Source organism: Lupinus angustifolius, chromosome LG12 (assembly GCF_001865875.1).
Source record: "Lupinus angustifolius cultivar Tanjil chromosome LG12, LupAngTanjil_v1.0, whole genome shotgun sequence".
NCBI classification, from domain to species: domain Eukaryota; kingdom Viridiplantae; phylum Streptophyta; class Magnoliopsida; order Fabales; family Fabaceae; genus Lupinus; species Lupinus angustifolius.
The window spans coordinates 9,004,781-9,015,287 of record NC_032020.1 but is presented as its reverse complement, the minus strand read 5'-3'; the positions used below and the strand labels follow the sequence as shown (position 1 = coordinate 9,015,287).

At 32.3% G+C, this 10,507-nt stretch overlaps 2 protein-coding genes and 1 long non-coding RNA gene across 4 annotated transcripts; 1 reads left to right on the top strand and 2 right to left on the bottom strand.

Annotated features, from left to right (window-relative positions):
• LOC109361681 lies at positions 667-2,951 on the bottom strand. Its single transcript, XM_019607199.1, has 5 exons — positions 2,781-2,951; positions 2,466-2,635; positions 2,275-2,371; positions 1,927-2,124; positions 667-1,180 (listed from the first exon to the last, which is right to left on the bottom strand). The coding sequence occupies exons 1-5, from the start codon at positions 2,890-2,892 to the stop codon at positions 882-884; spliced, it is 876 nt and encodes a 291-aa protein (XP_019462744.1). The 5' UTR covers positions 2,893-2,951; the 3' UTR covers positions 667-881.
• Positions 5,662-6,251, top strand: LOC109362979. The gene is made up of 2 exons (XR_002109463.1): positions 5,662-5,876; positions 6,128-6,251. It is a non-coding gene; the product is annotated as an uncharacterized LOC109362979 (long non-coding RNA).
• Positions 6,096-10,207, bottom strand: LOC109362977 (protein NRT1/ PTR FAMILY 8.3-like). 2 transcript variants are annotated; one of them, XM_019609098.1, is made up of 5 exons: positions 10,056-10,207; positions 9,575-9,687; positions 8,767-8,984; positions 7,400-7,956; positions 6,096-6,990 (listed from the first exon to the last, which is right to left on the bottom strand). In XM_019609098.1, the coding sequence occupies exons 1-5, from the start codon at positions 10,094-10,096 to the stop codon at positions 6,147-6,149; spliced, it is 1,773 nt and encodes a 590-aa protein (XP_019464643.1). In that variant the 5' UTR covers positions 10,097-10,207; the 3' UTR covers positions 6,096-6,146. The 2 variants fall into 2 exon arrangements, with proteins under 2 accessions (XP_019464643.1, XP_019464642.1); XM_019609097.1 differs by having other exon boundaries at positions 9,575-9,677; positions 10,046-10,206.

The following is a 10,507-nucleotide window of genomic DNA, read 5'->3' as shown; positions in this document are numbered from 1 at the left end:
TGAATGTTATAACATTATAATAGTTTTAAACATTATTACTCTATATCATCCATCATTTATGTTTTATATATTATCATCGATTATTTAAAAAATGTAATACAAATAAATAATGACGGAAGTACTAATTGTTGTATAAATCTTTACATTTACGATATATATATATATATATATATATATATATATATAAATAATAGACATTTTAATTTAACCATACAATACATAATACTAATAGATGTAGCATTTTGGAATGGAGATCATATGTCCCCATTCATGTTCCATTTGGTGTACTAAGTCAATCATAGAGTTTCATTCATTTAAAAAGAAAAATTATAAAATCAGAAATTAATATTTTAATATTATTTTGTCATATTTGATTGGTCCGAGACAGAGAAACAGGAAAATTGTGGGACAAGTGATCCTTGTCCTCCAAGGTCCAACCCTGACCAAGAAAAAAGTGGGGGTTGGCGAAGCAATTCCATCTATTGGTGTGTCTTTATCAATGAACCAAAAATCCTAAACAATGGCAGAAAACCTTGATATCATTCTGCTACTATCTTTTGTGTTGCTTTCTTTTTTTAAATTATTTTTCTTTTTATTTCTTTTACATAATTTCCTTTCTACAACCCAGACAGGAAAAATAATTGTTGATGCTGGTCCTCAATCTGTGAGAATGATCAGCTTTAACATAAGGTTGCTGCAACTATATATATTATATCATATATGACACATTATACATACACATATCACTTTTCATCTTTACAATTTAGAAGGACTGAAAACAAAGCAAATAAGGCCCTCAAAAAGCTGTTTCTTCAAGTGAAAAAAGGTAGGCCAAATAACAACATTACATAACATAAGTACATAATATAACACTGCTTCAATTAACCTTTTGTTCTGATAATAGTGATTGTTCCTCTTCTTCCTTGGGTATGAATTCTTGTAAGGGCCACCACTGCTTTCCCTGAAAGGCCTGGACCTTGTGCTGATACGCATGGCCGACATGCAAAGTCCCCAACTGGGTGCCTCACTGGCCTTGTTGGAGGCATTAGGATTCTCTCATTTATGTCATTCAATGTCACATCACCTTCTCTTCCTCCTGGTTTCACCATTGCAAACGGATATACCACTCTTGTACCACTTGTTATAACCTTCTTCTTTCTTATCATCTCATCACTTATACCTGTTCATTATGTATAACATCATAAGGTTAGAAGTAGAGTGTTTTAAATTGTAAGCTAAGGTTTGTGGTTACTGTGATTGTGATCATTGCGGTTGTTCTTGTGTAAATTATTTTGTAATTAAAAAATATGTTTTTGAATTTGTTCCGATGCGGTTGCATTGTAGCCCGATACGGCCACCTGATTGTGATTCGATGTCACACTGCAATTGTGGTGTGATGCGATTACGGTGATCACTACAACTGCAATATTGTAGTCACAATTTAAAACTTTATTTTAGTATACTATATGGTTGTTGTTTATGAAAAATATAATGTTTTGTTTGTTTCACATTTATGTGACCCTCATTTTTTTTCTTCAAAAAGTAAGTTTGATGTGCAAACTTGAGTCTACAAATAGCATTGTTGATGTATGAATAAGGTGGTAGAATTAGAGTATAAATTTAAAAGCTAATTATACCAAATTGGTACAAATTGTATAAATATATAAGGGATCGTGTTTATAAGTGTAAGTGGGTAGCATTATTCTTTTGAAAAATGCTAATTACACAACAAATATACGTTTACATGTCTAACATCAAATTATACGGCAGAACAAGCCTATAATAGTAATTAAAATGTAAAAGTTTCAGTAGATATAAGGTGATATTTTTATAAGTATGTATATTTATAGAATATATATATATGAGAATACAATTACACAAAGGAATATTGGAAGAGAGAGTGAGGGATAGGGAATAAAAATGTACTCGTTGGGGTAACTGTGGGGTCTTTGTAGAGTAAATTAACTTCTGTGGTCTTGGATATCACTGGTTCTTTGTAGGAAGATGAGCATGAATTTGGAGATTCAGATTCTGCATTTATTGTCTCTTCTGGTTTTTTAGTTTCTGCTACAAGAACATTTGGTTCCTCGCTCATAAAGCTCCTTGATTTGCTTATATGCTCATCTAAAATATTATATCATATAACAAATCAGAAAAGGTAGTAGAGGCATAACCAAAAACAATTATCAATAGTATAATTTCCTTTCATTCTTTTCTTTGGGATCCATGTTCTAATAATTAATTACAAAAGTGATATATTGAACTAAAAGATACCTGAAAATCCAAAAATCCTTTCTATATGGCTCATGCAGTTGAAAGTCTCTACTTGTTGTTGGTGCCATATGGAGTTGAAATTGAAATTCCATAAGCTCTGAAGATACATAATATAAAGTCTCATTCCAAGAACAATTAATTCAAACTAATGAAAAAGGGTAAGTATTCAAAAACAGATTATTCTTATATACCTTTTCAAACTCCTCAGTTGAATTACTATTGCTTTGTTCATCAGAACAAGGCATCATGCGTCTACGTTTGGAAGTAAATTCAATCAAAGCATCTTCAAGATACCCAGATGAGAAATCAGAGTACTCTTGATGTGATGAGAATGATGTTGCATTTCCATCCATAGTTGGCACTGCATATTGAATATCAACAATCATTGTAACACTCTAGCTATAATAAAACCATGTAATATAATATATTACATTTAGTTATCCAAGGAACAAACATCATAGAAAGAAATCATAGGAAATATATAAAGATAAAGAAAAGTATCGTACTTAAAGACATTTTGTCTGAGTTGAGAACTCCAAGGTTGTGATGATAATCCCAACTTAGGGAAGAATTGTGGAGGCTAGTAGTAGTATAAGCTAGGGAATGAAGCTCATTCATGTTGTAATAACTGAGGTGTGTATCTACAGTTTGTGTCTTGGTTCCTACAAAAAAAAATGATGGGAAATGGGTCTATTTATGTATAAGTTGTGGAATAAATTAGAAAAAGCATGGAGACTTGGATGGAAAAATATATTCTATTTCACTTTATCTTTTTTATCATTAATCTATCGATTAGTAAATAATATTAGATGATGGTAAGATTGCAATGTTATAATGTTTTAAAAATTAATATCAGTAGTTCTTATTTATATATTTAATTTGTTAAGGTTTCGATCTACCAATTGACAATGAGAGAAGTAACTAGTAAATATTTAAATTATGTAAAAGAAAATGAGTTAGTTAATATATGAATTATTTCCAAATATACATGCATCTTCCATAAAAGTCTATCAGACGAAGGATGAAGGGAAGAGTTATTGTTAACTTATGATTAAAATATATCTTTTATATTAACGTTCATCTCAAAATCAATTATTAACTATGAAATAAGTAGTTCAAAAATTATTTAAATTATATGTAAGAGAATGAGATAGACTTATTTTTTAACACAATTTAGTTGAAAATGTTCTTATTAAGGATAACATGTAATATTCAAAAACTTGCTCTATTTTCACCAACTCGATATAAGATATAAAAAGTGACACATGAGACAACCAATATCATTCCAATAGACGAGTTTTAAGAAAACAAACTGTAGTAGTTGTACTCAGTCAACGCAGGGCTAAGAATAAAAGTAGCATGTTTTCTTGGGATTCTGAAAATGTGTTTGGGACTTTACTTTAAAAAATATATATTTCCTTGGTTATATAATGCGGGGAACTAAATAATTGCAATGTTATCATCATATTGTGCTGCTACATTAAATGTAAAAAAGCACAAGACTAAGGAAAAGACATGCCCCCAAAGAGACATAATTCAAATTTCAGCTTTTCCTTTTGTGTTTTTTCTACATGGACCCTGGTATGGTATTGTTACCAACCGTTTCTCTTTTAGGACCTTAATATTTTTTTCTCTCTCAATACCATTGTTGGGATCATATTAGTAAATATCCTTCCACCATATGGAAAGTCATATAAGAAATGGGTCCCACTTGATGGCATGCTGTTAAGGGGCCCAGTTGAAAAGATGAGAAGAAGTAGAAGAAAAAAGAAATCATGGGTTTGGTGTTATGGACCATCTTTTTTTATCCTATGGTTTGAACTTTGAATGGATCAATTATGTGGAATTTTGTTTACTTCATTGGCATTGTAGTTTGTGTGGATATTGATTGCTCCATGCATAATCTAACGGCAGCAAAAGTGTCATTTGTGTGTGGTTCTTAGTGTCAAAATTTATGTAGTTAGAATATTTACATAGGCTTTCTATTGAAAGTTTTTTTTCTAATGATGTACTTTTTTATTAACCAATTTTTTTTTGGATATATTATGAATTTCTAACCTTGGTGTATTTATATTCAAGTCAAAGTTGTTTGAATTTTAACCTAGATTTTTTTAATGAAAATTTGGATTAGGGGAGCATGTGGTATTCAAAGTTCGGAAAGACCATAATTTCATTAAAAAGTACAAAAACATAATTTTTTGTCTCAAATATAAATTTAACAAGTTTACATATTTCCAATTTCACTTTAATTGAATCAATTTCTCATATATCACTTATCGAATAATAATTATACTTATTTATATATTGTTATTAAATCAAAATATGTATCCAACTGAATAATAAGATACCCGTCTCTATGGCACTAAGAAAGCTCGAGTTGTTAAAAAATATATAATACTATTCCTTTATGCTATAAAAACCTACTTAGACCTTCGACACCAGGATTATTAACGCAAAGTGCCAGAGAGATATATGAGATTTGAATTCATTCATTTACTTTCCCAGCAACAAATTGTCTGAGTTACTATATGAACTTGAGTGTTAAACGAGATAGGTTAGATTTGATTTCAAAATTAAACAATTTTAAAACTAATATTTTTCATGTCATAACGTTGCCTTATATTAATGCGGAATGAGATTCTATTATGTCATGAATGAGTGGGGATTAAAATTCAACGGTGAAGTTGGTAGGAGCTGGTGGCTTACCTTGTGGTAGGTATTATACTGACATTGATTCATGCATAAGTTTCTCTTTGGAGTAAAAAGTCATTTTTAGTTTTTGAGATTTGTACCATAAATCTATTTTAGTCATTAATATTATTAATTTAGTCCATCACTTTCCTCATTGCATTTGGTTTATGACAATATAGATGTTAATCAATCCTAACTTACCATGTAAGGTATCAGGTATCAATTTGGTACATTAAATGGAACTTGAATAAATACTAAAGTTCTTTATTAAAGTTGGCCCTTAGTATTCATAAGATTTATTTAATTTTTAATTTGATTACCTTAAATTAAATTTTCCTTCAATTATTTGATATTTTCTATATTTTAACATTTAATTAAAAATTTCTTTCTAAGAAAATAACTTTGTAATCAAACAAATAGAGCCACAGCATTGTGTTCATTCAAGAGACTTCTATTGATATAAACTAGTACATTTAAAAAAACATAGATGCTAATGTTACCACAGAATTTTAAATAAAGTAAATTGCCATATTACACTTTTTTTTTAAAAGAAAAAAGTCCTATTTGATTCCTTACTTACATGCATTGGTCTAGGGTAACTTTAATTTCATGGATTGTCTGTGAGAACTTGAAAAACTTAAAGGGAATGTTGAAAATAAAGAAAAACCAATAAAATAGATGTCTAAGATTAAAAAAATAGTAAACATTATATGCCTATATTCATTATTTAGCTAATTGAAATATTTCAATACAGCCCAATGTTAAAAAAGAATTCAACATCTTAGCATACAATTTCATATAGATACATTTAGGATATGTTTACGATTTAATTTTCAAAGAGTAGGCGAAATGAAATAGCTCTCAAGCCTTCTCTTCTTCTCGAGAAACAAAGTCGTAAACAAATTCTAAGAGTCTGTTTGTGAGTTAGTTTTAGAAGGGAAGGAAAGGAAAGAGCTTGAAAGTCATCTCGCAAGCGTATATCATGGCTTTGAAGTTTTTCTCTTCCCTCCATTTCCCTCCAATAATCAACTCGCAAATAGACCATAAGGATTTGTTTACGAGTTGAGTTTTGAGGACGAAAAAATGGAAGATATGAAAGCCAAGAAATACATCTATTTTCATCGCAACCCCTCGAAAACTAAACTCGCAAACAAACCTACAGGATTCAGTTGGACTTACAATCAATGACTTTGAGGAAAACTCCTATTATAAGCCTTTTGTTTGTATCCTCTAGCATAGACAATGTACACTAACATATTAAAGAAACTGAGTCCAGCTAAAAGCCAGAAAAAGTAGTCAAGATGACCCTTATTCAAATTATCTGGTAGCCATCCTGGACTTCCATCCCTTGTAGTAATGTAAGCAACAATAGTAACAATCAAAGAGCTAAGATAATTGCCCAATGAATTTGTCAGAAGTGACAATGCACTACAGAAGCTTCGCATCGAATCTGGTGCTTGTTCATAGAAAAATTCATGCTGCCCAACAAATGTGAATACTTCAGCAGCACCTAGCAAGAAATACTGAGGAACCTGCCATAATATATTAATTGGTATAGGCACATTTTTATCAACTAGTCCAAGCTCTTTTGCTATTTGTAATCTCTTGTTCTCTAATATTGCTGCACTTGACATGCAAGCTATTGAGAGAACTAGGCCAATTCCCATCCTTTGCAATTCTGAGAAGCCTCTTGCATTGCCTGTGAACTTCTTCGCAATTGGAACGATCCCTCGGTCGTAAATGATAACCCAAATTATGACACCAATGATGTTAAAAGTTGAAAGTGAGGCTGCAGGAATAGTTAAAGAAGCAATAGTTGCATCCATCAACTTTCCTTGTACAACAAACAATGAAGACATTTGAGCATAGACTGCACAGAAGATGATTCCTGTCGCCCAGATCGGAAACATGCGAATCAAAATCTTCAACTCTTCCACCTGTGTTACTGTGCAAAGCCTCCATGGGTTAGTTACTTCAGGACTCTCTTTTTCTGTATCTGATATAACTGCAGCTTTATCAAGGCACCTAGACAAGATTAAGCATAAACTCAATTATTGTAGAGAAGTAAACTGTCATTTCCTTTTTTACATAAGTATAGAATCTAGAATGCCCCTACAAGGATAATTAGTATGCCAACAGAAGTAAATGGAATCAGATCGATGCGAATTCTCTAAGCTATTCTTTTGAGAAAACAAAAAATATAAAATCTGTCATGCTAATGTAGGAAGAATATTTGTATTTCCACCATTTGTGGTCAATCTTAACAGGAATAAACATGTTTGGCAATTCATTTCTAGATTCACCTCAGAGAGGAATGCCATAAATAATGGCTATACATGTTAAAATGATAGAGAAGTTTATGCTAACATATATTTTAGGATACATATTAAGCAACAATAATTCCAAATTGATAGTTGTTTGAAGCTTGACATACCTCAATCCATTGCTATGCTGTAGTGTAGAACTTCCTTCTATGGAGGAATTCTCCACTTCTACTTCATATAGGAGACTACTCTCCTGAGGAACCTTACATTTCCTTTTATGTAGAGAAGCAACAATCACCTGGAAAATTCTCGTAAGAGGACTGCCGCGTGGCCTATGATATCGATAGACGCGGGTACCGAGAAAGAAGATTATGATTCCAATACCAATAAAGAAAGTAGCAATGCCATATCCAACTCCCCATCCAACTTTTTCTTCAGTCCATACCAATACAGTGGTTGCTACAAGTGCACCAGTGTTACTAGTGAAGTAATTCCAATTAAAGAATGATCCTTTACTCGCTTTTTCCTTATGATCCGTATCGTCAAACTGATCTGCCCCGAATGGCCAAATACACGGCTTGATACCACCAGTCCCTAGTGCAATTAGAAAGAGACCGAGGAAGAATACAGCAGTTTGAGATAACGTAGCTGATGGGCACAAAGAACTAACACATTCATTTGGCTCCAATCCAGGAATGGTTGCTGAAAGAGTCAATATGCTAATTCCCTGCAGAAAATAATTGTCATCTAAAAATACAATAGCAACATAAAAAGAAAGTGGAAAATAAGGTATTAGTGCAGATATGAACGATATAAGACCATGCTTTGTAGAATTGCAAACAAGGACTCTCCAACAAAATATAGAAAATTTGACCTCAATTGGATCCTTTTTGCATGAATAAACCATTTTCATATATACAATCTAAGAAACACAACAAATTACAGCATGCACTGTTTTAGAGAGTAAGTCACAATAAAAAGTAGAAGACTTCTCATTGAAGAAGAATAAATGCAGGATCTTATGCTGCATGGTTTTGAGCATGATTTTACAAGGATCAACACAGTTTCACAAGTCACAATCCTTCTTATTCAAAGTTATTGAAATAGAAGGAGGGTAATGGACTTGAACTAAAACAGTGGTAGCTTATGATACACATGTTAGAACAAGATGGAACATAACATATAGGTTCTAGTATTTAGAACTAGAATAGAACATGACATGATGACTCTGAAACTCTAACCTGGATCACTTTAGTGGGGTGGGATAAGTACATTTCTTAGTTCTGATTAAATCCAATTTGTTTAAGCTTAAAATGCGGTTTGAGTTTAAATCTGGATCCAAAAACTGGATCATTAATAGTGAGGCATTTCGATTCCATTAACGGGGTGAAACCTAAAAGAACAAACAGAACATTTCATTCAATTCTGTTCTGTCCACACACCAAACACTACATGTGAGTAAATATGTTCAATACCAAGTCCATGAGGAATTCAACATTGATAAAATCATGTCATTGTTTCAGTTAAGTATACTTACAATGAGATAAACTGCGTAGAACACAGCAATTGTCCAATATCTTCCCCAATAAGCATCAGCAAAGAAGGACCCAATGAGAGGTGTAAGATAGCATGTTCCCTGAAAAGTGGTAACATTTCTTGCAGCAGAAACATGTTTTTCATGTAGTTTGGCTGTGAGATGAGTCACAAGATTACTGGCAATCCCATAGTAGGCCAAACGTTCACAAAAGAAACTACCTGCATCACATATCACATGTTAGATTCAGAAGAGAAATGTGGATGTACTCTTTAATACAATCTTTATTGGTCGATTTCATGTGGGATCCACCAAGGGTTTGTTTGGGAGTTGGATTTTAGAGGGGAAGGAAAGGAAAATGAAGGCTTGGGAATCATCTTGCAAGTGTATTTCATGGCTCCCAAGCCTTCCCCTCCAAAATCCAACTCTCAAACAAACCATAAATTGCATGAACTCACTGAAGGTCATGGTCCAAATACTATAACATGCTATTCGCTTACAAGAATAAGACTGTATACATCTACCTTCCTCAGACCCATTGGGTGGGACCCTGTGTACTAGGCCACCCTTTTTACCAAAGAGTGTGTCATCGATTCAAATTCTCCAACAAACTCTTTGTTTATGAGAGTAAGACTTTATACATCTATCATTCTCAGACCTCATTAGGTGAGAGTCTTGTGCACTAGGCTACCGTTTTACTCGAAGAAAATAGGCTAAAGAGTGTGTCACTACCAATGTTCACTGCTGAAAATCAAATTATACTATTGGAGGATACATAAGCAAAAGAGTAAAACATAGAACAACTGATCACCTAGAACATAGGGGCATGCTTTCCATGTCCCAGTTTCTGTCTTGACAGCAAGCTCTCCCTTGCTGTTAACTGACCCATCTTCTGTGTGATGGTACTCTTCATACTGCAAAAAATAAATAATGACAATAATATAAAATCTGGAACATCTGAAATTTACACAGCAACATAGTCTAACAGTGATAATAAAAGTGAGTAATTCTACAGAGTAGTGGAAAATAAAAAACTATAAGAGCTGAACAATTGGTTGAACTAAATCTTAAATGTCTAGAAAATTTATATTACCACTTTTCACTATAAGATGAAAATAGTTGTGAATCAACTTGGCTCCTTCTATCATAGACCTTATATGCACATGCTTGTGTTACATTTGAGGAAGTCAATGCTATTATGTGCAAGACTTTCCTTTGAATATTAAATTTTTTTGATGCATATGATATGAAGATGACAAAGCTAGATAAGATAAATAGGAACCTGCAAAAGTGTATCTTGTAAAAGTGAACCGTGTTCTTCAAAATGTTCCATTTGTGTTCTCTTTTGTCTCAACAGAAGATATATTGGAACTAGAGATACCAAACTAACAAATAATTGGTGGTGGGGCAATTAATATTGACTTTATGATTCCATGTGATTAATGGCATTTTAATTTTATAACCATAATGTATGTGAAGAAAGTTAGGTACAAACATGTTTGTATATTAATGGACAATAATATGGTAAGACATTTTTATCCTTTATATACAATATAATAATACTTTTGTCATTGAAAACACATATAAAATCATATAATTGTCTTTCCATTAATGAAGAAGATCCGTACTCTTTGATTGAAATATATAGCACTTAGGATGCATTTACTGGATGGTGTGACAATCTATACTCTTAAACCAATTCTAACCATTGACTTTAATTTAATTTAACAGAAAGGGATTCATC